Source organism: Mesoplodon bidens (assembly GCF_964165515.1).
Source record: "Mesoplodon bidens genome assembly, contig: HAP1_SCAFFOLD_96, whole genome shotgun sequence".
Classification (NCBI taxonomy): domain Eukaryota; kingdom Metazoa; phylum Chordata; class Mammalia; order Artiodactyla; family Ziphiidae; genus Mesoplodon; species Mesoplodon bidens.
Window position 1 is genome coordinate 494,543 of NW_027671845.1, and position 25,681 is coordinate 520,223.

The 25,681-nt window shown below is 51.0% G+C and overlaps 2 protein-coding genes and 1 pseudogene across 3 annotated transcripts in view; all 3 read left to right on the forward strand.

Moving 5' to 3' along the window:
• LOC308610912 (centrosomal protein of 78 kDa-like) overlaps positions 1–25,681 on the forward strand; it is a 460,151-nt pseudogene that overhangs the window by 402,428 nt on the left and 32,042 nt on the right. The window lies entirely within an intron of this gene.
• LOC308610926 (BCL-6 corepressor-like) lies at positions 7,496–15,999 on the forward strand. The gene is made up of 4 exons (XM_081259909.1): positions 7,496–7,956; positions 9,131–9,317; positions 14,981–15,226; positions 15,682–15,999. The coding sequence occupies exons 2-4, from the start codon at positions 9,140–9,142 to the stop codon at positions 15,771–15,773; spliced, it is 516 nt and encodes a 171-aa protein (XP_081116035.1). The 5' UTR covers positions 7,496–7,956; positions 9,131–9,139; the 3' UTR covers positions 15,774–15,999.
• LOC308610929 (BCL-6 corepressor-like) lies at positions 16,787–23,857 on the forward strand. The gene is made up of 3 exons (XM_081259911.1): positions 16,787–17,257; positions 22,148–22,314; positions 23,465–23,857. Exons 1-3 carry the CDS (start codon positions 17,174–17,176, stop codon positions 23,649–23,651), a joined length of 438 nt encoding a protein of 145 aa, XP_081116037.1. The 5' UTR covers positions 16,787–17,173; the 3' UTR covers positions 23,652–23,857.

Consider the following 25,681-nt stretch of genomic DNA (forward strand, 5'->3'; position numbering starts at 1 on the left):
CAGGCCAAATCTCCTTCTACTACATTACACTACCATGGGGAAGCTTAAAAAAGAAAGGGAAAGTATGAAGGGTGATGTTTCCATAAATTAAATCAACTTGAAAAGGCGCATTTGGAGAGTCAGAGAGTACTGATATTGTTAGAAAGAAGAAAGGTTTAAAAGCTGGTTAAATCTCATTCAAAAAAAATCCATATGTACCACATTGTAAAAAAGAGAAGGAAGACGGCGTTCATGATTACTGGGCTGGCAGGGTAGGGGACAGTTGCATGCTGGGGGTGGCTCTCGTACTGGCTCTTCCACTCTTCACACTTGTGCTCGGCCAGGGCCAGGGACCGCTGAGGGAGATCAGAGGAGAGGGTGGTGCCTTGGGGGTTCCAGGGAGTTGTGCAGCTGGCTCCCTTGCCACCCAGACTGCCCCAGGGTTCCCAGCCCCAAGGATTATGGAGCATCCCCGCACCTGTTTGCTCTGCAGTTGCTGTTGTGCATGCATTTTCTCCTCCAGCACTTTCTGCAGTGTCTCCTTGGCCTTCTGCTCATAGCTGTTTTCCTGGTCTTCCATCCGTAATAGCAACTTATTCATTCCCCAAGAAGTGTATTTCTGTAAATTTGAGGCAATTCAACAAATACACATTGACCAACTGTGTGCTAAAGCCTGAGCAGGGATACAGAAATGAAAAGAAATTGGTCCTTGCCCACAGGGCAGAGATGTCAGTAATCTGGTGGACCTTCTTCCAGGCTGGAGGCAGGCAGGGAGAGTCCCTCAGGTGATGTGAGAGGTGAGTGGGGATAAAAAACTGCCCTGGGCATGCTGGGCCTTCTCCCCTAGGCCTTCCACAGGCATTTGAACTCCGACATTTCCAAAGGGAAATCATCTTTCTAAACCTGCTCCTATCTCAGTGGCCAGCATCACCCCCCACCCAGTCTCCCAAACCCTAAACCAGGGAATCATCCTTGATTTCTCTCTCACCTTCTTCAAGGACTCAGTTCCTCATCAAGCTCTGTCAAGTCAGCGTCTTTAACGGCTCCTTCGTTACCTGTATCCTCTATCCCTACCGCCACCTCCTTAGTTCAGACCCTAGTGACACTATTATATGGATTATATAGAGACTATGTGTTATCTTCATGCCTTGCCTCCCTTCAAACCCTTTTCAGTCCTGCAGCTAGAGGGTTCTTTCTAAAACTTAAATCTGATCCCATCACAACCTGCTTAGATCTCTCAGTGGTTCTCAGTGTTCTAAGAATCAGGTCCAAACTCCTTGGCATGGTTCCTACTTACAAGCTCAGACTTGCATCTCATGCTGCCTCCACGCAAGCTGAACTGCTTGTAGGTCCCCTAAGCACTGTGCTTTTCAGCCTCTGCCTTTGCCCATAAAGCTTCTTCTGCTTAGAGTATCGTGACCCACGCTTCTCACCTGGTTAACTTCTACCCATGTTCAAGATTCAGCCCTAGAATCATAAATTCTGATAAACTTGGCCAACCATACCTACCCCCCGACTCTTTATGGATTAGGCAGTTTTACTGGTGTTCACATAGTATCTGTATTTCTGATCTGTGGACTCATCTGTCTCCTTTAAGGGATTGTAAACTCCTTTGAGGCAGGGAGCATTTTTATTTTTGTATTTTTTGTATTTTATTTATTTATTTATTTATTTATTTATTTTTATTAGTTTCTGCTTTATAACAAAGTGAATCAGTTACACATATACATCTGTTCCCACATCCCTTCCTCATGCATCTCCCTCCCTCCCACGCTCCCCATCCCACCGCTCCAGGCGGTCACAAAGCACCGAGCTGATCTCCCTGTGCTCTGCGGCTGCTTCCCACTATCTATCTACCTTACATTTGGTAGTGTATATATGTCCATGCCTCTCTTTCGCTTTGTCACAGCTTACCCTTCCCCCTCCCCATATCCTCAAGTCCATTCTCAAGTAGGTTTGTGTCTTTATTCCCGTTTTACCCCTAGGTTCTTCATGACATTTTTTAAAAATTCCATATATATGTGTTAGCATACGGTATTTGTCTTTCTCTTTCTGACTTACTTCACACTGTATGACAGACTCTAGGTCTATCCACCTCATTACAAATAGCTCAGTTTCGTTTCTTTTTATGGCTGAGTAATATTCTGTTGTATATATGTGCCACATCTTCTTTATCCATTCATCTGATGATGGACACTTAGGTTATTTCCATCTCCGGGCTATTGTGAATAGAGCTGCAATGAACATTTTGGTACATGTCTCTTTTTGAATTATGGTTTTCTCAGGGTATATGCCTAGTAGTGGGATTGCTGGGTCATATGGTAGTTCTATTTGTAGTTTTTTAAGGAACCTCCATACTGTTCTCCATAGTGGCTGTACCAATTCACATTCCCACCAGCAGTGCAAGAGTGTTCCCTTTTCTCCACACCCTCTCCAGCATTTATTGTTTCTAGATTTCTTGATGATGGCCACTCTGACTGGTGTGAGATGATATCTCATTGTAGTTTTGATTTGCATTTCTCTAATGATTAATGATGTTGAGCATTCTTTCATGTGTTTGTTGGCAGTCTGTATATCTTCTTTGGAGAAATGCCTATTTAAGTCTTCTGCCCATTTTTGGATTGGGTTGTTTTTTTTTTGCTATTGAGCTGCATGAGCTGTTTATAAATTTTGGAGATTAATCCTTTGTCAGTTGCTTCATTTGCAAATATTTTCTCCCATTCTGAGGGTTGTCTTTTGGTCTTGTTTATGGTTTCCTTTGCTGTGCAAAAGCTTTGAAGTTTCATTCGGTCCCATTTGTTTATCTTTGTTTTTATTTCCATTTCTCTAGGAGGTGGGTCCAAAAGGATCTTGCTGTGATTTATGTCATAGAGTGTTCTGCCTATGTTTTCCTCTAAGAGTTTGATAGTTTCTGGCCTTATATTTAGGTCTTTAATCCATTTTGAGCTTATTTTTGTGTATTGTATTAGGGAATGATCTAGTCTCATACTTCTACATGTCCCTGTCCAGTTTTCCCAGCACCACTTATTGAAGAGGCTTTCCTTTCTCCACTGTACATTCCTGCCTCCTTTATCAAAGATAAGTTGACCATATGTGTGTTGGTTTATCTCTGGGCTTTCTATCCTGTTCCATTGATCTATCTTTCTGTTTTTGTGCCAGTACCACACTGTCTTGATTACTGTAGCTTTGTAATACAGTCTGAAGAGGGAGCATTTTTAAAAAAATAAAATTATTTTTGTAGGCTTGGGGATCTGAACAATAGTCAGTAAAGTCAAGTTTTAAAAATGAATACATTTGTATTTTTAGAATTTTTCCTGGCTTCAAGGTCACAAAGACAAAGACACAAGAGCAGCTTTGCAAATTCACTGGGGGTCTTGCCTTTCCAGTGCTTTTCATCTTTACGCCCTGTGATTTTTGGGAAAGCAGGAGCCTTTTACTGTCGCTTCTGGGTTACCCAACTGGGTAAGAGATAGTCTAGATAATGCAGATTTAGAGTTCAATATCAAATCATTTCCATTTAGCTTTGGAGTCATCTGAAAATTTGGATTTAAATGTTGAGTGGGTCTTATGTTCTTGGAATTGTCATTAGAAACCAGATACAGGAGTTACTGGTTGAGATCATACATGGTTATGTCCAGGTTATTGGACTTAACCATGCTGGTCACTGACCAGCTTTATCCCCCTTTGAAAACGAGTAGACTGGCATTCTGGATTATATGTCAGTCTCTTACGAGCTTGGTTGGCCTTACTGAAAAAATAAAAGTTGTGGATCCGCAAACCCATAGACTCTATAGGCTATGTTCCCCTGCAGAATTCTAACTACATGGCCACCTTATCTTCCTAACATCAAGTGGGAGCAGTCTGGCCGGTCCATCTCGTTCTCTTGATCTTGAGTCCTCTGCAAAAGACATCCCCCTTTTCTGCACCAGCACATACGTCACAGCCCTGAAGAAAGTGTAGACATCTGAGATACGTTAACAGTGGGGGAGGGCTGATATCCCGTGAACAGACACATAGATGCCTGTTAGACCTGGAAATTGAAAACCAGAGAGGCGGGGCCACACTGGTTTTGGCCCAGGCCACCAGCCACTGGTGTTCCCAGCAAAATGTTCCCAATGTGGGAGTTTGAGGAAGCAGGGAAAGGCAGGTGGTGTCAGTTTATTAGGACTTGAGGCCCTCAGCCTCGCACTGAGGCCAGCTGAACCCCCAGAGCGTGCTTCCTGCCCTCCTATGGGCTGCTACTCCTAAAGGTACTTGGTTTCAACAGTTATTTGTGCATCAGGTTAAAGACTGAAGGGAGAGGGAACTGCAAGCCTAAATTCTTCATATCATACGCCACCTCCCTTTCTCTTCTTATTATATAAGCAATTCATGTGAAAAACAAATAAGGCAAGCCAAACAAAACAAAATTACCTGAAATCTTGCTATCCAAAAGTTGCCATTAGTATTTTGGTGTATACTTGTTCCAGATTTTTCTTTATTTTTAACCCTTCATTAAGGCCATTGTAGTCTTGACAGATGATGCTGGCACAAGCACTTGAGATGAGACTCCTCTTTTTAAAATACTGTATTTGCATTTGGCTTAATTTGTCTCAGGCCCTGCCTTGCCTGGTCCCCAGCGTGGTGTTTTCTGCTGCAGTCTCTGTAAATTGGAGTTGGGGTGATGGGGCGGTCAGGCAGGGCTGTGTGTATCTGTGTCTGTATGAGGGAGGGCGGGCACACTTTCCAGTGTTTCTGGGCAACAATCAGGCACTCACTGCAGTTTCCTATCCCTCAGGCCTGGGCTGTGGAGACAGGGGAAGTACCAGGAAGGGGTGGACGACCCCGACCCAGCTAAATGGAAGGCCCAGCTCCGCTGTGCGCTCAACAAGAGCAGGGAATTCAACCTGATGTACGACGGCACCAAGGAGGTGCCCATGAACCCAGTGAAGATATATCAAGTGTGTGACATCCCCCAGCCCCAGGGCTCTATCATTAACCCAGGTGAGGCCCCAGCTGCTGGGGAGAAGGTGGACAGTGTGCCAGGTTCCGGGCTGGACCCTTAAAGCGATAGTCGACTTGAAAGTCGCCTCGCTTACAAAGTTGAAGACTGGTAAATAAAGCAAGAAATGCTGTCCCTAGAAAGAACCCAGAGAACAAAAGATATAAACTCAGCACAGTCTTCCTGCCCACCCAGTGGAACAGTAAAGCATTAGAAAGAAGAGGGGGTATTGAGTTCTATAAAAAATAACTTCTCTTGGGACTCAACACTGAGAACAGAGGCCAGGTAGTTTAGAAGAAGGAGGGCTTAAAACTTAGAAGGTCTGAGTTATAAACCTCGGTCTTTCTATTTCACTACTTGTGGGACATTGAATCAAGTCATTCAACATTTTGAGCCTCAGCTTCTTCCACTATAAAATCTGGGTTCTCATCTTTCCTGCGTATTTCAAAGGCTGTTCTAAGAATCAATTGCCATGACATTATGAAGGCTATTAAGTTCTCTTTATAAATGATGGGTAAGTGATCATTTAATTTGTATGGTATTTTTCCTAGGAGAATACCACCTGATCCCTATATTTACTCAATGTTGAGCCAGTTCCGACTAAGAGCCAGATAATTTAGACTTGACCTCCAGTGAATCTAGTGAGGCTCTGCCATGAGGGAAGGGTCTGTCTTCACAGTAAGCTTATAGAGGAGAGAAGCTGTGCTCCTTGGGTCCTTAGAAGGGATGCGAATGTGTAGAAAGGGGTTTAGAGTAGGAATTAAAAGGTTTCTAGGAGAAGGGAGTAGGGTCTGCAGGTCCTGGATAGGGGAGGGGATGAGAGCTTGCACTGGGGCTCCGTACGAGGAGCTGGGAGTGGGCTGCAGGGATGACAGTGCAACGTGAGCGCCTCACTTTTGACCTTTGTGTGTGTGTGTGTGTGTTTCTCGGGTAGGATCCACTGGATCTGCTCCTTGGGATGAGAAAGATAATGGTGTGGATGAAGAAGATGAGGAAGGTGAGCTGGACCAGTCACAGCACCACGTTCCCATCCAGGACACCTTCCCCTTCCTGAACATCAATGGTGAGTGGGGTGGGGGGTGGGACCGAGGCATGGAGAGGATGTAAGGGGCTTTGATTTTGCAACCGTTGACACCATATCCACCATTGCACTGGGAGCAGCGACCAGGCCCTGGGGCCAGGCTGCCAGTCTGTTAGCAAGTAGGAGTCATAGGCAAAGGCACTCCGTAGGCATAGTTATCCCAGTGGGGTGGCTTCTAGGCAGAGAGAGCATCTTCTGAATCTTACGTGATAATTCAGAGAAATTAAAAAATTAAACTCGTTCTCCATCCCGCATACAAATACACAAGCTGTTACAAATTTTGCTGATTTCCTTCAGGCCAAGTGCAGGGAGCATTTTCGTGAATTGTAGGCAAACTCTTCTGCTATTTCCCTCGGTACAAATTTTCTGTCACTGCCTTAACAGCCTCTGCTAAGGCCGTATCATGGGAAACTTGTGGCCCTACAGCTCTTAATACTAGGCTCTGATACAATTTCTCTACTAGAGACTTTTATCTTTTTTAAATTTATTTATTTATTTATTTATTTATTGTGGTACGCGGGCCTCTCACTGTTGTGGCCTCTCCCATTGCGGAGCACAGGCTCCGGACGCGCAGGCTCGGTGGCCGTGGCTCACGGGCCCAGCCGCTCCGCGGCATGTGGGATCTTCCCGGACCGGGGCACGAACCCGTGTCCCCTGCATCGGCAGGCGGACTCTCAACCACTGCGCCACCAGGGAAGCCCTATCTTTTTTTAAAATTGACTTTTTGAATTCAGCTTCCCAGGAAAGATGCGTTTAGAGGTTGGAGGGTCCCTGTGAGACAGAGCAGGTACTGCACCTCCCATTGCACGTTCTGAGGACGCTCAACCAAAAGGTGAACTGCTCTTCCACAGCATCTTCCCTTGAACTTTTCACTGACATGCTCCTAGTCATATGACTTGCATTCAGTTGAGTAGCTTTTCACTACTTTTCTAAGTTCCATCTGGCTGCTAGGGTCAAAGGAGATACTTTTGCCACCTAGAAAATTTAGTATATGAAGAGGATTCCTGTAGGATTTTGCAGTCCCCTTCCCTAGGTGATGCCCCTTCTTTTGAGAATCAGGAAATGACTCTTATCTGTCTACTTGCCCTCCTTCACTTACCCTGTCATTTATAACCTTGCAACCAAGTGATGAGTAAAGACAACGATCATAGAGCTCTCTCAGGTTAATACTGCCACAGCTACATTCCCACTTGGTGCAATTTTAAGATTTGGACGTTTGGAAATGTGAGATCCTTTCCCAAATCTTTGGCTCACTCATTCTGTTATTCTCACCCCTTAAAAGGATGCAACCCATTTCCAGGATCATGATTTCCCTTTTTTTTTTTTTTTTTTCCATGTTTTTTTAAAGCTAATATTGTGTGTCCTTACGTTATGGGCCACCTTGGATCCTTTATGGAAACATGTGAACATATATTAAAAAATAAAAAAGTAAAATACGGCCCTACAGCCACACCGGGATTTCATTGCCCTGAGAGAGGAGTTGGGGTGCATCAGTGACTTCCACGAAGCCTATACTTTCAAACAGGCTCCGGGCCAGCCAGTTTCCGGCTTAAGCAAGGAGAATGTTCCAGCGGTAACCAACAAGGAGAACCTGGTGACGCCGGTCTCGACTGCATTCCTGGAGCCGACCCTGGGGAGCGACGGCTCTGCGGTCACGTTCGGGAAAACCCAAGAGGATCCCAAACCATTTTGCGTGGGCAGTGCCCCACCGAGTGTGGACGTCACCCCCACCTACACCAAAGACGGAGCTGACGAGGCAGGATCAACCGATGGCAAAGTTCTGAAACCGAAGCCATCTAAGCTGGCAAAGAGAATCGCAAACTCCGCTGGTTACGTGGGTGACCGGTTCAAGTGTGTCGCTACCGGACTGTACGCAGACTCCCGTCAGCTCAGTCGGGAGGAGCGGGCATTGCAGGTGAGCCCCCACCACCCGAATTTCAGGAGCCTGACCAGTTGTCAGGTTTTTTTAATGTGTGAAGAGGAGGGGGCCGGGGGTATGATAGGGCAGGACACTGGGCTGATTTGGTTAATGAAGCTTAGGATAATTTAAATGTTTGAAATGTGTCCAGTAAGGGGACGTAAGTGGATACTTGAAGTTATTCTGTAGATTTTAAGCGAACTCCACTCGAATGCTGATAACGGAAGTTTTAATTATTGCGAAGGATGTCTAAAAGACTGCATGACATTTACCTATCAATCGCTTTGATTTCTCTGCTGTTACTGTACGTTAACAAATATACCTAAAAGCGCTGCTTAGAATGCCTTACGTGATACTTGGTGGAGGTGTGTAGCGGCCGCATGTCTGTGAGATTCGTGCAATTTTTTTTTCCACCCAAAAAACAAACAAACAAACACACAAACCTTGCTTAATGGGATAGAGTATGTATTTAACTTGCTAGTGAATGATAGATGTTGTATAGGAATTTCCTTAAGATATTTTACTTTTAATTAAAACACAAATAAAGCCAAATTGTTTTGCAATGTTAAGAAAAAAATTGGTTTATGCTTATAAAAATGGCTGAAGTTATCTAAATGATCCATTGAGTGCCCATTTTAATTACATAGATGGAAGGATTACAAGAGGACAGTATTTTATGTCTACCCGCTGCTTACTGTGAGGTCAATTCTTCAAATTTTTATTACTAGAATCTTCCATAAGCCTTTTGAGTTAAATTTCATTTCCAAATATACAAAGGGAAGTTTGTGGGCCATGGTCGTCTTTATTCACTGTGCATTTGTTTTCTTTTCTGTTGTGTTTTTGTTTCGCTTTCTTTGCGTTGTGTTTTTGTTTTGTTTTATTTACCTTCGAAAGAGAATGTCTGTCTGTATGCCACAGTGTATGTATGGCTATATATACACACCACATATATCTCTACATACGTATGGCTTTACGAATAAAGAGTGTGTGACTATTTACACATAGACACTCTTACGTTTTATCGTTCAATTTTAAAACATCTCAGTTGTATCATAAATTGTGGTTGGTTTTGGGCAAACTTTTCTTTGAAGATACTTTCCTTTAAGGTAAGGGCAGTGAAATAGCTTTGGTGGTAAGGTGTGTCTTTTTTCCATCTCCGTTCTCTTTGTAGCGTGCAGTGATGCGCTTCTCAGAGTTGGAGATGAAAGAGCGAGAAGGTGGCCACCCCACGACCAAAGACTCCGAGGTGCGCAAATTCAGCCCCGCTGACTGGGAAAGGCTGAAAGGAAGTCAGGACAAAAAGCCAAAGTCGGTCACCCCGGAGGAGGCCATTGCCGACCAGAAGGACAGTGAGAGATGTAAGTGAACCCAGGCGGCTCGCGTGTGGTACCACGTCGGTGGGAACGGGGCGGTTCCGCTCCCAGTGCCGAGGGAGGTGAGAGGAAGCAGTATGCTTCCGACGGCCCAGCGTCTGGGTGCTGGCTGTTCGGAGAACGGGCTGCTCTGGCCACCCTTCCCAGCTGTGGATTGCAAGGCTGGCTGTCCTTTTGAGCGTTGCGGCATCCAGGAGTGAAGCACCTATGAAATGCTGTTTCCTGGCACGCGTCTCCTTTTTCCGGAGCAATGCTAGTCCTGTAGTTAGTCATAGTCTGATACAGTAGAGCAGAGGAATGGCAGTGCAGGACCTCCGGCGTAGCAGGTATGTGTTCTGTTGTGTAGCAGGTACGGACACGGGTTTTTGGTAGCAGTGGGATGACACTTGCAGCCAGAGCCAGACCCTCCAGAGTGACAGTGTCCTGTGGGAGGGAGTGGAGAGTACTCGGACTCTCCCTCCAGAGGCAGAGGTTTCGTTCACGTGCGATGAGGGCTGATGAAGGCCCCAGAGAGATGAGCATCATTGTGTTCTGTGGAGGCTCGTTTGCAGTCATGAGGAGCTGACACCACGCTCCCAGGCCGTGGGATCAGCGAGGCCGTTCTTCCCACCAGACGGCTGTGTTCTGTTCTGGAGGCCGAACTGGAGAGAAAGCTCGTGTTGGCCTCGAGTCACACTCTGCGGTCCCCTCGGCTGCTCCCCCACTGGGGTTGACTTCGGGCTTTGCCCTCGAGACTTCCTGGGCTAATGAGATGCGTTGGCAGCAAGTGGAGGTCTTTCTCCCACTTTCTTCAGTGTGCGTGCTTGTGGCCTGTGGCCTGCAGCCTGCTCCGGACCCCAGAAACCTCACCGGTGATGGTGAGTGAGGGCACCTAGGTGAACGTCGAGGACAGGGTGGGCGTGCAATCCTCCTGAGACGGGACAGTCGGGGGTGGTGGGCACGTTTGGGAGGCCCAGGCCCTTGGACCCAGTCGTAGGGTCGGCGTTGGCCCGCACGCTTAGGTCGTGGGTGCCTGATGCAGTTCGGGAAAATTGTGGTCAGCAGCAGCGTGTGCTTCTCTCTGCTGCTTGGAGCACTGCCCTCCCCCAGCTCATCTTTGGGGTCAGACAAAGGCCTGTGGCCAGGGTTCTGGGTAAGCCACACCGGGACCGGTGTGTCCCACGTGGCTCCCGTAGAAGGGGATTTCTGGGGCTAGTCAGTGGCGGCCTTACCCGAGGGATGGGGCTCTTGATGTGCCTGGAGTAGACGATTCCGAGCTCCTCCCCCTCGGGATTGGAATGAAAAACGGAGGGTCCAGGCCACCCTGGAGTGAAGCAGCAAGAAGGCCTCCCTCCTTGCCTGTGCTCACAGCTGACACGCAGCCCTTACCCTCCTGAGTGGCCTCATAACTCAGCTCCTAGGGAAGTTTCTCAGAGAGATGTGGTAAAAGTGGGCAAGGCCAAGTTCACGGGGATGCACTTTTCTGAGGAGGGAATCTGCCTGTTGCGGGTGGATGGTGAGGGAGGCTGGAGGAAGGGAGCGGGCAGTTAACTGGCCTCGAGTCTTCTCGCCCTTTTCTCCAGCAACGTGGCCAAACCCAGGGTGGCTGCTGCCCTTCATGTCTCAGTGGCCTCACCCACCCTTCTTCCCAGAGACGTTAGTGTGCGTCCTTCCCAGTCTTTCCTGCTGACCGTGGAGACGAGAACTCGGTGTGGCTGATGGGGAGCAGGGCCTGAGCCCCAGATGATTCCGAAAGCCCCCTCCCCCCACCGCCTGCCTCCAATCTCAGACCGACCGACGGGTCTCTTCCTGGAGCACCCGGGACGTGGCCCAGTGAGCCATGAATCGCCACCATGGGAGGGCAGCAGAAGGGTTGGGGAAGGTGAGGGGCTGCGTTTGAAAGGTTGGGGCAATGGAGGTGGGTTCCCCACCCACCCTCTGTCTTGTAGAGACGTGGGGTTTGTAAATAGCTGGTCAGGAAAGGTCACCTGAAGGGGCCACTGTTCTTACTGCAGCCTCCACGTCCAAGGCCCAGCAGGTGTTCATTCCATTCAGCTGGATATGAACGGGCCTTCTTGTTCTTGGGCCATCACGTCTTCAGCTGATATGGGCTCAGGTCCTTCTCATGGGTGTCGGTGTGGCCGAGAGCCGAGCTGTGAGCACATGGGAGCTGGGACGGGGATTTGGGGCGGGCATGGGTCCCAGAGAGGGTCCAGGACGCCTTCAAGATGCCTTCCCCCTTCTGAGGCAGCCCCTACCCATGGAGGGCCCAGGAGCTTCTAAGGTGGTGGGTGCTGTTTGCACGGCCCTGGTTGTCCTGGCGCGGGTGCATCTTGTTGCTAGGGGTTGTTTAAAAAAAGGAATTAACTTGAAAACACAGTGGCCGAGATACTCATTTATTCTTTATGATCACATGGGTGGCTGAGTGAAATTTTTATTTTGGAAGTTCACCAAATGAGTTTGGAGGTTCCTCAGACTTGGAAGTTCATCACTAGGAACCCTCAGTGGCATTTGAAGATGGGGCGGGGCAAGGAGGCATTGGTCCCTTCCTTCTCAAACTTGGAGTAACCATCTCCCTTGCGAACCACTTGGCTGGGACAGGCCTAGGTCCTGCTCAGTGGCAGTGCCTGGCCAGGAGCTGGAGGAAGGCTCAGTCAAGGGGCTTCATGAAACTTCTTTGCTCAGGGAACTTCTCTTCCAGCTGAGCACCTGCACGTTTGTAAACTACTTTGGAACAGAGATCCCCTGCACTCCTTCTGTAGCGGGTGTAACTTTGAACAAGGTTAGCCCTGACTGGAGGTGCTATTACAGTTAAGCTACAGAGAAGGGGATTTTAATCCTGGGGAGCCTTGCAGCGACTCAGAACCCTCTCACCTTGTTTAGGCCTCACTGGGCATGGCTCAACAGTGGTGAGGGTGCTTTGTTGCCACAGTGACTTGTAAATGTTGCTGTGGTGATGCTTCTGTGAGGTGATGCTATGGTACAACCATAATGAATTTGGGATATATGTGCTGTGAGTCATAGGACCATGCTGCAGGGACCACGTTCACATCTTGCTTAGACTGGGTGACCAAGGGCACATGGCTTCCCAGTTTTAGAAGGGCCAAAAGTAGCAATGATGGCAAAGCCTGATGGTTAGGATCCCCGTGCATCTATTTATCTCCCCATCTCTTTTGCCCTCAAGGGTCATCCTCGTGTGGGTCGTGGTTAGAACAGTCTTTGAGAAGCTCCAAGTGACACGGAGCCTCTACCCCATAGCTGGTGGCCATGGGCATCTTGGGCAGTCGGGGTGGGTGTCCTTCAGGGTTATTACTGGCCTGGGTAAGGTCACACTAGCGTAAGGTCTTGGTGGGCCTTAGCTGAGGGGAATTGAGATCTTTGCCCTAAAAGGCTCTGGGGTTGGGGGAAGGGTGGATGGACCTAGTTTGGAAAAAGAAACTTTCAACTTGGACATGGGGGTTCTTAAGGTAGCCCTTCCATCCCTCCATGGATCCCCTCCCACGGAGCTTTTAGGGAAGGCTGATTGGACCAGAGAAGTCCAATGGTGTAACCAGCAGGGCTCACCTCTTAAAATTTCCTACATTTCAGGCCTGAGATTCAGGCTGGTCTGAAAGTCTTGGCATCTTTTGGTTAAAGGGATTTTTCCAGCCTTTCTCTGTGCTGAGCCCGGCCCGTGATTATGAAGCCCACCCTGGAGGGAGGCTAGCAGTAATATTCCCACTTTTTTTTTTTTTTGCGGTATGCGGGCCTCTCACTGTTGTGGCCTCTCCCGTTGCGGAGCACAGGCTCCGGATGCGCAGGCCCAGCGGCCATGGCTCACGGGCCCAGCCGCTCCGCGGCATGTGGGATCTTCCCAGGCCGGGGCACGAACCCGTGTCCCCTGCATCGGCAGGCGGACTCTCAACCACTGCGCCACCAAGGAAACCCAACATTCCCACTTTACAAGTGAAGGGGGCCGAGTTGTAAAGCGGCGCCATTCCTGCCCGAGTGTTTAAGAGGGTCACAGAGCAGCCCGAGTGAGAGTTGCAGCACGCCGTCTTCACCGGGCCTGCGGTAGCCTGTGCTGCATCACCCGTAAGCACAGGCCAGGAGTTTGGTGTTTCTCCTGCTGCCATGGCAGGAGACCCTCGCGGTTGGGGTGATTCCACCATTCCGGCAAGACTAGATGGGGATCTCTCCCACCTTGGGATACCCTTGGAGAAAAGCTAAGTGTGTTCCACCCTTGAGAACACAGGTCAGGCTAGCCCAGGCCAGGGTGAGGTTCATCCCCACAACTGGCTGCCATTAAATGCTGGGAATGCTCCCAAGAGAGGCTGATCAGGGGACCAGCCTGCTGAGCAGAAGTGGGAGTGATACTTGAAGTGGTCTAGGGAGAGGAGGAGGAATGCGAGCAGCATGTGAGGGGTGTGTCCATGATTTCATCTAGAAAAACGGGCTGTGGGAGCTTAGCTCAGGTGTTAACGAAATACCAAACTCATACACCCACCCCCACCCCCGGCCGGTGATGGACACAGGGTCATCTTCGGGGAACTCTTTAACAGCACAGTGATCATTATGGAATTATTTGTGTGTTAGAAACAATGTGACTAGCAAAGCAGTTGAACTGTTTCTTTGGCTAGAGCAAAAGTGAGGAGTGATGTTAGGCTGGGGTGATTGGAGGAAAAGCCCTAAGTGGATGCTAGATTGAGCAGAGGGGCAGGAGCAACACAGGCGGAGCTGAGGTGTGAGTACTTCAGCCCTGCCCGCCGCACCCCCCCACCCCACCCCCACGAAGGGGGTTGGAGTCTTGTCTTTGAAATGTCCTTAGATGCTTGTTGCCTGGGAAGGAAGGCGTGGAGACGTGCCAGGTGGGTGACTGGTGTCACTGTGGGCCTTCTTCCTAGACAGGAAATAGGAGCAGCCCCTCGATGGCAGTGAAATGCTTTCCCCCCACGGGTGTGGAAAGAGGACAGACGGACTTGTAGCAATCTGGTTGAGTTCTTTGAAATTGCCCTTGACCCTTGTGTGTGCACCAGGAAGCCTTTCCTTTCCCTTTGCCAGGCTCCTCTTGCCTTGGTCTCCCCAGCTTCCCAGCTTCCCAGCCTCCCACCATTCTTTCCCTACCCTTTTTCTTCACCCTCGCCCCTGCTGACCCAAGTGAACATTGGTGCTATGTCTGTGTAGATGGCAGTTGGGGGCTATTTGGTCTCTTGATGACATCAGCCTTTTTTGTTGACTAGCAGCTGTTTCCATAGTCATTTGTAGCTCTGCCCTGATTGGTTGGATCTTACTGTGAGGTCACTCACCCCCCGTTGTAGCTCTGCCCTGATTGGTTGGATCTTACTGTGAGGTCACTCACCCCCCCTTTAAAAGTAAGCCACCTTGGAGAGTTAAGCAGTTAGGGAGTGATCTCACATGCCTATAGACGGATGGTGTAGATGCCTCACCTTGACCCTTGAAGGATGGATTGTGAGTGGGCTACGCACCTCATTTTCTGCTTTCTTTGCTGGTTGTGTTCAGCTGTCCTTCCTTTGGGACGTCTTTCTGAGGGTTTTGTGCTTGCGGCGTGTGAGGCCCCTGGTCTCCAAAGGGGGGTGGTCTGTTGGTAGCAGATTGCCTTGGGCGTGGGGGTCCTGCCTGCTCCTGGTGACCTTTGTTCCCTCCTTTCCGGGTTGTCTCCCCTCCCCTAGGGGAGTGTTATGATGGAAGCAAACCTGACCGCTTTGAAGCCCCAGAAGACAGTGATCTTCCTGAGGATATGGACACGGAGCCCCCCAGAGAGTCCCCCGCCGACCAGGCGGCCCCGGACGCGTCACGCAGCCCCACCCTCCGGCTGAACAGAAAGCGCAAGGTGTCTGGCAATAGGAACCACACTGAGACCACTGTGCTCCCGGAGGACTCTCTGCTGAAAGCCAAGCGGAGACGGGTCTCCAAAGGTGAGCTCGGTTTGGCTTCGGGCCCGCAGGGCACCCTACGGAAGTCCTGGAGCGGAGCAGTGGAAAGTTCCAGTCCCACCCTGGATCCCTGGGGGGAGCCACTCACACCTCCCCACCCCACACCCCCATCCCACCCCCCACGCCCCCAAAGCCAGGTGGCGGGGCTGGAGCCCAAAGGTGGCCAAAGGCAAATAGACCCCCTCCCGAGACTTGGTGACAAGTTCCAGCCAACACAGTGACCACACCCCTCCCCTCCCCCACCCCTGTTAGTGATGTGTAAGACAGTTTGTTCCCCGCACCACCACCCCCGCCCCGGGGGGCTTCTTCATTAATTTGTAGTTATTTCTCCATTAGCTGACTGGCCTGAGAGGGAAATGACAAACAGTTCCTCTAACCACTTAGAAGAGCCACATTATAGTGAGCTGACCAACCTGAGGTGTGCATTGAATTAACAGGGCTCCATCCCAGAAAGCAGCGCCGCTTGCTGCACCTTAGAGAACGGCGGGAGCAGAGAGCAAACCTGGCCGGCAGGGCAGGAAGGAAGTGACCCAGGCGGTTCAGCCTGCGGTCACCCCCCAGGGCAATAGCATCTCCGAAGAGAAACCTGGCAGGAAAAGGGCAGAGGCCAAAAGCAACAGCAGCTGGTTGGAGGAGTCCCTTAAATGCAGTGACAATGAACAAGGATACGCACGGGGCGGGGGGCGCTCCTGGAGGGTGGATCACCCGCCCTCTGTGGGAAACGGCCCTGGAGGGGACCTGAGCGCCATCCAAGTTGACAAGAGTAGCGTGTGGCGAGCGGGGAGTTTTCTTCCTGAGGTCCTTTCAGCCTGCACACTTCCTTATGGAATGGACAGTGAGGCGGGAGCTCGACTTCCTGGGCTGCTCCTCATCACCCAGCCCGCGGCTGGGCAGGAAGGGAAATCTTGGGTGACCCCGGGCGCTTGTCAGTGCCGTCATTCCAGCCTCAGGCTGTCCCCAGTCGCCCTGTCCCGAGCACCCAGGCCCCCCACGGGTGGGGACGGGAGCGCACGAAGGGCTGGCTTCTGCCCTGTCTTGCGGCCCTTTGAAGCGACTTGCCATTTGGCGTTTCGTGGGTTAGCCTATTTGCCGGTTGAATGTGGGATGATTAACATATTAGCGCTTTGAAAACATAATTGGTATATCTTTAAAAACTGAAGCTGCTCCAACGATCAGTGCTAACAATGGGCTTTTCTTTCCTCACCGGCTACAACTGTGTAACGCCCGCTGCTTCTCCCCCTGACAGATGTGCTGTGCATGGACGAAGAAATGGATTGGCAGCCTTCGCCCCTGCCGCAGAAATACACCGACAACAGCGAGAAACCATCCGGGAAGCGACCGTGCAAAACCAAGCATTTGATCCCTCAGGAGCCCAGGCGGGGCTTGCCGCTGCCAGGGGACTCCTAGGTGGACAATGCGGATGGCAAGGTACCTCTTGCCCCTGGCTCTCCCCCGCCCCCCGGGCCCATGCAGGCACATCCCGCCTGCCTGCTTCTCTGCTTCTGGGGACAAAGCTTTCCTTTTCCTGAACCCCTCCCCCCAAAACGTCCCTGCCCCTTCCTAGGGGACGTGTCTCCTGGGTGGTGGTGAAGTTTCCAGCTAGTAAAAATGCAACCCCTTCCTCGCGCCCCGCCTCCCCCAGACTGAGAGGAGGAAAAGTGCTTTCCTCCACTCAGGTTTGTAACTCAGGGAGGAGGCGAACCAGGCGGGTGGAGGAAGGACAGCCTGAAATGTGTGCGCTGCCTGGTTTCGTGATAGGTGACCGTCCGGAGATTTTGAAAGCGGCCTGAGCCCAGTTCCGGCTATGATCTTTCGCCGGCCAAGCAGGACCAGAAGCCCTTGGACTGTTTGCAGCAATTGTTACCAGCTTCCCAGGCCTCGCAGCTGACATGGTCAAGCTCCCCTCCAGAGACCACCCAGTCCCGCCCGATGCCACCGGAAGCGCGGAGACTTATTGTCAATAAGAACGCGGGCGAGACCCTCCTACAGCAGGCCTCCCGGCTTGGCTACGAGGTGAGCATCCTTGTGGGTGCCCCGGATCAGGATCCACCGGCTGCTGCTCCTTGGGTGGGGGACACACTGGCTGGGGATGGGGGGCGGGTCTCAGAGCCCAGCCCCCTCCACGTGGCGGGCTGGGCTGGGTGTTCCAGCAGGGTGTTTGCGTTGGCTCCCGCTCACACTGCGGGCTCTTTGGTGGCTTGTTCAGTCGTGGTGTGAAAAGAAAGGCAGGCCTCTCTGATGTTCCGTTCCCGTTCAGGCAGGCAGGCTGCTTCGGCCAGTCTGGCTCACTTATCTCTGATATAAAATCTGACCTAACCCAGGGCTTGGCGACCAGGGGAATTTTAATGAGCCCTTTTGGATTCTGAATAGCAAGAAGGAGAGTAGTTATTAGCTCTACTAACTTGTGCTGTTTGGGGCAGAGTGATGCCCCTGTGGGGTAGCGGGTGGGAAGTGTCTGTGCAGAGTAGGGGTGGGAGTGGGGCAGACCTGAGCAGTCTCTTTCTGAGAGGGCACGGGAGCCGAGGGCTGATGGGCGGGGAGCAGGGGTTGAGCCTTGCACAAAACTCCCTGTCCACACTGCTGTATCCCAACCCAGCACAGCTGATGACAGTGATGGCCTCTATTGCTAGAGCAACATAGAAAGATAGCTGATATCTGCCTAAGCCCGTGTGATCTGTAGTAACTCCTTTCACCCTGTTAACATCTTCACTTGGGAGTAACGCGTACTAGCCCACTCTCGGATGAGGAAACTGAGCCTCAGAGGGGTTAGCTGATACCCGTACAGGTAGCAATCCAGCAGTGCTCCACAGCCCACCACGCTCCTCAGCAAGACTGGCTCACACTGGAATTGCCCTTTTTACAGTTCAAAACCTCTGTGAGACAGATGACTCTCCATGCCGGGTGCAGTTCCCCCACCATACTTGTCAGTAGCAATTGTGATGTAATAGCCCACAGGGCAAAGGCATTTTTCTGTGCTGGCATCAGCCCTCTGGGAGTTGAATGGTGACAGTAAAACGCGGTTCAGCAGGCTGAGCGTGGAGGTGTGGATGAGCACTGGGGTGGCAGGACCCAGGCTGGCCCGGAGCCCTGGCGCCCACACCCTCAGCCAGCTCTGTGCCCCTGTCCCCCGTCTCCCGTCGTGTCCCCCCACCCCGGTCCATAGTGCCGTGAGCCCTTGGAAGTGTGCCTGCCTTGGCCTTAAGGCATGACTGTGGGTGGGAAGTTGGAAGCACTAGGGCTATGCTTAGTTTGGGGTGTCTTGTTGTTGTTGTTGTGGGTTGAATGTGCTGTTGTTTATATCTACACGTCTCTTGGAGACCTCTCCATTAGCTAGAGAGCACTTTCTGGTAGTTAGCGCAGTTACTTGCAGGTGAAGTCCAAGGAGCACCCAGTTGGTTTCCCAAGAGCTGAGAGCGGGCGCCTAGGAGGACAGAGCAGATGTTGCACATAGTGTTGAGCTAGACCCCCCCGTGGTTGAGAAGATAGTCTCCTTGCTTCCAGCAAACGCTGGAGGTGGGGGGGAGACCCCTAACCCCAACTTTTGGGTTAGGGTTGAGAAAGTAGACTCCCGCTTCCAGCAAATGCTGGAGATGGGGGGGCGGGGTGCTGCTGCACCCGCCGTGGAGGGCGGGGCTCCGAGCCCCACCTGTGAACTTGGCATCATTTCCAGCAGCCTCCCTTTGGGACCAGAGAGGTCAAAAGACCCTCGTTGGTCCTCTAAGACAGTTTCCATTTTGGTTTGGTGGCTCTGAGGCCTGGACCAAGGGGCACTTGATCCATCCTTTTTTAGGCTACCTGGCCTTTGATTGCACAGGAAGCCTTGGGAATGTTTACGGTCGGATTTGTTTTTTTCTTCAAATGTAAATTTCAATATGTAGATTCCACACATCACCAGTGTTGATGCTGAACATTGTGACAAGTAGATGAACGCTTTCAACTTTGAATCCAACTTTCTGGGATTTCTCTGGGCAGAATTTTAAATGTTGGGATGATGGCCCATTTGGGAGATGTGGCAGCTTCAACCTTTTCAAATTGAAGGACAGTTTGCTTAAGCAGATAAGGGTGTGGTTTGGGAGGGTTTTCCTGAAGTTTTGTCTTCAGCATTCTTGGTTATTTTCTTCTGCTTAGCCAAAGATACCATGTGCAGTATAAAGGCTGTCTGAGCTTTATGTCATGATAATGTGGTTCTGGAAGTTTAGAAACACACTCTGGCTTCAGATCCGTGTTAAATAGATCACTTGCGTGGCCAAAGACCTCAAACCTTTCCCTCCTGGGAAAAAGGCTTCTATTTCTTAGGCTAAAACGCTAGTGTGCAACCACATGCTTGTGCCTTTAGCGGTGATGGTTAAATTTTCTATGAATTGAATAAGTCATGTTTTTAAAAAAGTTAATGAGGCATTTAATTAACTCACAACGTCGGGCTTATGGCCTTTATGGTTACATTTTGCGGGTAGTGGCATTCGGCTTATAGCCGCTGAACAGAGAGCTGTCCGACAAAAGCAGTTTGACTTTGCTCTGGAATGGCTGGGCTGCCCTTTAGACACTCCCGTTTATTTCTAGCGGAGAAAATAAACCAAGGAATGTGTTGCGTCGACAGACTCGCCCCGCCTCTTCACCTTTCAGTTAGAGAAAGTGCTGGTGGCGACGGTTGCCATCCATTTAGAGGCCATCACCCTCTTAGCTAGGAGAGTGTAGTTAGCCCACTTGACCCCCAACAGAGAAGGCCTGTGGGGTGCTCGTCACAGCTGGATTGCATCCCTCTAACTGGGGCCCTCTTGGGCCTTTTGAATCTTCCCAGCTGACCAGGTACCAAAGACCTGAGTTTTAGGTCTAGTACTTCATGTTAATTGAACTTGGGGTTTAATATCTCTGGGCCTCAGTTTCCAAGTGTTGAATGAGGATAGTACTACCTTCCTTTCCTGGTAGCTCCTGGGTTCCTGTGGGTGACAGAAGACGTCCTCATCTGGGTAATGAGAAGCACTGTGTAAACAGTGGGATCAACGTGGTTGAGTTAGGACAGCCCGTGGCAAAAAGTCTGACCTGGCCGTGGGGCTACTGCTGCCTTTGCTGCCATCTTCCAGGAGAAGAGAGTTGACTTACCCACCAGCTTGGACGGCCTTTCATTTCTAGGTACCCTTGAATCTGCCCTAGTAGTGATGAAGGTTTCCAGGTGAAGGCCATGATTGTCACAGCAAATAAACCCTGGGTTGAGTAAATTGATGTGTGCACAGCAGTTGGTGGCGTTCAGACCTGATCCCAGAGCCACGTGACAGGGCCTCTCCGTGGCTGGCGCACACAACTCATTAGCTTGCAGCCGTCCACTCAAGTCTGGCTAGTGAGGGCCTGCTAAAAGAGCAGCAGCTTCATGCGGTATCCTGGATACCAGGGCTCGGGGCAGGTGGCCTGGGAGCCCAGAGGATTGTGGGCTTTCTGGCAGGTTGGGATGTAAACGGAGAAATGCATTCGTGGGCGTGCCTTTTCTCTTCCTCCTCTTGTTTTGGAAGGGAGCTGCTGCAGTGACCTGAAGTAACAGGGCACCAATGGCCAGGTTTACCAGCATGCCCCATTAGGTTCACGTGGTAAGCAAATGGAACATTCTAGTTCGCTCCCAAGTGAGTGGTCACCTTTGATTGGCGTGTCCTCCAAAGGGCATAAAAGGTTTTACAGAACCCATCTCGCACTTATGGGCGGCTAGAATGACCCCCGTTTTAGGTTTAACAGATGAGTTACCTGAGAGATGTCACAAGGAGGCCTGTTCTGACCCCATCCCATCCCCCCTTACCCAGCAGACCATGTGTTGGGCCACATGCACGTTCTGCCTACTCCCAGCTCTCAGAACCTGACGGCTCTCTGCTGGGCACGACTTACCCAGTATAAACAGTATAATGTGTTTTCTGGTGGCAAATGCTTTCGATGTGTCTGAAAACTTTCTTAAGGTAATAAAACATTGAATAAGTTCCTGCTCTGCTTACTGGGAGTGGTTCATATTAATATTTTAACAAGCCAAAGAAATAAGGTTAATAACAGTGATTCTAATGCACAGTGTTGACACAGAACATCTCCGGGGGCGGGGGTGAATGTTTTATTTGATTCTTGAAATGTGGAGGTTGCAGCCTGTGGTGTATCAGGTTCCTGTCATTAACTTGAGTAAATATGAGAATATTAGACTGATTCTGCCCCGAGAGGGTGGAGTGAGGCAAAATAGAGGGTGGGGTTATTGGAGGCATTTTGTGTCATTCCTCGAGGATGGAGGGAGAGAGCTTCTCTTTAACTCTACTTAACGTACAGACAAGAGCATCTGAGGCCCAGGTTCTGATTTGGGGTCTTAACAGGGGGCGCGAGGATGTAGCTGACCTGTGTGTCCCTGCTTCTCTAAGCTGGGGAATGTTCTCTGGCTGATTTAAGCTCTCTTTAAGTGTTGGTCATCCATACTTTGATCTAAACTTGTGTTATCGTCCACTGCCACTGACTGAACAGACCCATCAAGTGAGAATGGTCTGTGCTTGGCAATGTGTCATCTAAGATGTTAGCAGCTGTGACACTTCTGTACTGGTCACGTCGGCCCCTGGGCTGAGGGCTTTCATCGCTATCCGAATGCGTCCTCTCAGCAGCCCTGTGGAAGCTTGGAGAAGTTCAAGGGTAACTTGCCCATGGCCAGGCCACTGGTGCAGCAGAGCCTTAGACAACACTGTCTGCATCTCCAAGCCCTTCTCACACACTCTCACCCCCGACCAGGATGCCTGCCGCCTGCCCGCGCTATGGTGGGCTTTTGGCCCCAAGGATGTATGCCTTTGAAAGTGGGCACCGCCAAGCTATGGGGAGGTCACCCTTACAAGGTTCACTGTATGGTTGTCTGATGGTATCTCCTCTCCTCTCCTCTCCTCTCCTCTCCTCTCCCCGTAGGAAGTGGTCTTGTACTGCCTGGAGAACAAGATTTGTGATGTGAACCACCGCGACAATGCGGGTTACTGTGCCCTGCACGAGGCTTGTGCAAGAGGTTGGCTCAACATCGTACGACACCTCCTTGAATATGGCGCCGATGTCAACTGCAGTGCCCAGGATGGAACCGGGTCAGTGGCGGTCTTGCTCTTGGCCTGGCCCTGCTGGGGCATAGGCAGTGGTTCTCAGGGTGTGCGGGGAACCCCAGAAGGAAAGATGGAGAGTGAGTGCCATGTAAGCACACTGGTGGTGGAGTCCTCTAGAATGGAATCGGACAGATCTTTCTGGCAAATTTACATAGAACTTTAAAACTCTGTGACACTCTTATGGACAGAGGTCCCTGAAAATGTTGAGCCTGCATGAATAATCAGGGGTGTTCTCTTTTAAGACCCTGGACTCTTCACCAGCGTCTGTTGAATCTCACTCTTGAACATATATGTGAGTTGAAAGTTGCAGGAGTACAGACAGGTCCAGTGGCAACTGGCTTGATAGGACCTGCCGTGTCCACCCACATCCCCGGGCCTGGCCCCCACTCTGTCCTTGACCTCGGTTTATTGGCCAGAGGCCCAGGTCTGAGTCAGCCCAAGCATCTTCCTGGTTGTACCTGGGATGCCACCACGAGGCAGGGCACTGGGGCTTTCCTGACGGTCATAAAATGAGCAAAACCGTAAGGTATTTGGTGGTTCGTGGTTTCCAAATCGCATCCTTTCTGGATGGGACTGCGGACAGTGTTCCTGACCCCAGCGGACACGGGCAGGAGGACTCTGTATCCTCCTGAGAACTCGCCCTGCCTGTCGACTGCTTCTGGGCGAGAGGGTTGATCACTCATCTCCAAGTTGGTTTCAGGAGAGGTTCCACTTTGCCCCCAGTTTCTTTGACAAACTGCACTTTTTGGGTTTTGTTTGTAATGGTATAACAATGGCTTGTCGTATCTGCTTCCGTGATGCTGGGATTCTTCCCCCCACCCCTCCGTACGTTACCTTCTTACAGTCTGTCACTATTTAAGTTCATTGGAAACGTTTTCATCTAGGCCTGAGTTCCTCCTTGGGCCATGCATTAAGAGAGATTTGCATTGAAGAATTAGGCCTGAGATGGTCCCTTCACCTGTCCCGTAAAGGGTTATGTGTTGAAATAACAGAGTAATTTGTCGCAGCGACCGTACACTCACCTCCTCGGTGAAATAGCGCGCCTACGAGGCTTGGCCGCACACGCTCGATTTTGCCCCGTGTCCTTAGAAGCAAGCGTCGCGTGCACGGGTGTAATCCCCCGCACCTCTCCTAGGCCTCTCCACGATGCTGTCAAGAATGATCATCTCGAAATTGTCCGCTTGCTCCTCTCCTACGGTGCTGTTCCTACCCTGGCTACATACTCAGGTAGAACCATCAAGAAAGTGAACCACAGCGAACTTCTGGAGAAGTTCTTAACAGGTACGGCAGAGGTCAAGACACGGTCTTGTTCAAGCATCTAGACGGTGACTTCACAGCCTTTCACCTGGGTTCCCCCTACCCCCACCCCCCCGTTTACTCTAAGTGACCCTTTACTGGGAAAAGCGGCCCAACGTTAGTCTGTCAAAGAAGAGATACATACTTTGAGTTTTGCGAGGTGGGGGGCTGGAAAACTCTTAGCTAGCCAGGCTAGCTTTTGTTTGGCAGGCTGGGGCGGTGAGGCGGGCAGTCCCTCAGGAAGGCGGGTGGACGCGTGGGGAGGTTTCAGTCACATACCTGGAGGCGTGTGCAGTGGGACTTGTCAGGAGGTGACACCAGCCCCAGCGTGAGATGTTCCCGAACTCCAGCAGCATTTGCCTCTTACCAGCAGGCGTTATCTTGTTTCTCTCTCTCTCTCTCTCTCTCCCCCTCTCTCTCCACACTGTTGAAATAACCTGCAGGCTCCTGACGACGGTAACCCCGGTTGCTCTTCGGAGTTCTCTGGCAGCTGTGTGTGTGGTGAGCAGCCTTGTTCGTTTCAGTTGGGCTTGTGGGGGTGGGGGTGGGGGTGGGGGTGGTGCTGTGAGCAGGGCTTGCTTGGGAAAGAATTTTTCCAGGGTCCTTTTTGGAGAACAGCTGGAATCTTGCTCCAGCTTACTGACCTCTCTCTTGTTTGCCCCCCCGGTTAGAACCAGATGATGAAAGTGGTTACGATGTTTTAGCAAATCCCCCAGGACCGGAGGACCAGGATGACAGCAACGAGGCCTATGGTGACCTATTGGAATCTGAATTTTCCGAAGACCCCGTTTTGCCGTGTTATAACGTCCAGGTGTCCGTCGCTCAGGGGTGAGCGTGGCCAGCGTGTGGTCGAGAGCCAGCCCAGCTGCTCTGTGGGGTGGCAGGAGTTAGAAATCCCCTTCAGCAGATGAGGGTGGATGGGTTGGGGGGTGAGTGAATTCCTCACCAAGTGTCCACCGACCTCACATAATGCAGTGGAACTTTTCCAGAAAAGTTTGGGGGATGGGAGGGCTCCCCAGCCAACTGCCCTCATTGGAACACACCCCTAGAGCCCAAAGGACACGGGAGTCAGCGACTGCAATTGCACAGTTTCAGTCACTAAACTCTTGGGGAAGGGATCCTCCCCAAACGGCTACCATAGGGGCCTTCCAAGGCGCGTGAGGTCCACGGGACAATACTGATGTGTACCCTCTTCTCGTATAAGATTAGAGAAAGCCGTATGTGGCACCTGGGATCTTATGTGTCTTCAGATTTGCTTAGATCGAGTCTTGTCCCCACAGTCGGGCCACTGTGCCCCATGACCAACCCTTCGGAGTGAACACATCAGGAAACCTTGCTCTGCTGTGTGTTGACCCCGGTGCTTAAGGAGTAGCATCCTCCTTGGACTCTGAGGCTGGGACCGTGTCTGCCTTTGTGGTGACATTGTATTCGGGATAGAGATGATAAAACGTGGCAGGGTATCAGGAAGGATTGTACCACCTCCCTTCTCGAAAAAGCCTCACTCCCGGCAGCATTGAGGGGCGGGTTGGAGGTGTGGGAAAGGCAAGGAAAGCCAGGTGACCTCGAGTGTTTCTCATGCTCTCTCCGTGAGGGCCGGAGGAGAGGAGAGGTCAAAGAGGTGTTTGCCATCTCCCTTGGGTTGGCATACAGACTGGTTTTCCCCAGTGACTAGAACGGGGTGCACTTACTTGGAGAGGGGTGACCTGAGTTGTGGCCAGAGCCAAGGCAGCACTGGGGTGGCCTGCAACGAGGCTGGTTCAGGGGCGCTGCTCCTGCTTTTGTCTAAGTTGGCTGATCTGCCCTAGGTGGTCTCTTAACACATGCACATGAGTCCAGAGTTCCCCCGCTAGAAGTAGATCTTCCGGGCTTCCCTGGTGGCACAGTGGTTAAGAATCCGCCTGCCATTTCAGGGGACACAGGTTCGAGCCCTGGTCCGGGAAGATCCCACATGCCACGGAGCAACTAAGCCCGTGCGCCACAGCTAATGAGCCTGCACTCTAGAGCCCGCGAGCCACAACTAGAGAAAGCCCGTGCACAGCAACAGGCCCAATGCAGC

Excerpts from the sequence above, each read along its gene's own strand:
- LOC308610926 (XM_081259909.1), top strand. The coding sequence starts at position 9,140 with ATGCGCTTCTCAGAGTTGGAGATGAAAGAGCGAGAAGGTGGCCACCCC. Across the intron at positions 9,318-14,980 it reads CCAGAAGGACAGTGAGAGAT|GGGAGTGTTATGATGGAAGC; the intron begins GTAAGTGAACCC and ends CCCCTCCCCTAG. Across the intron at positions 15,227-15,681 it reads GCGGAGACGGGTCTCCAAAG|GGCTCCATCCCAGAAAGCAG; the intron begins GTGAGCTCGGTT and ends TTGAATTAACAG.
- LOC308610929 (XM_081259911.1), top strand. The coding sequence starts at position 17,174 with ATGCCACCGGAAGCGCGGAGACTTATTGTCAATAAGAACGCGGGCGAG. Across the intron at positions 17,258-22,147 it reads CCTCCCGGCTTGGCTACGAG|GAAGTGGTCTTGTACTGCCT; the intron begins GTGAGCATCCTT and ends CTCTCCCCGTAG. Across the intron at positions 22,315-23,464 it reads AGTGCCCAGGATGGAACCGG|GCCTCTCCACGATGCTGTCA; the intron begins GTCAGTGGCGGT and ends CACCTCTCCTAG.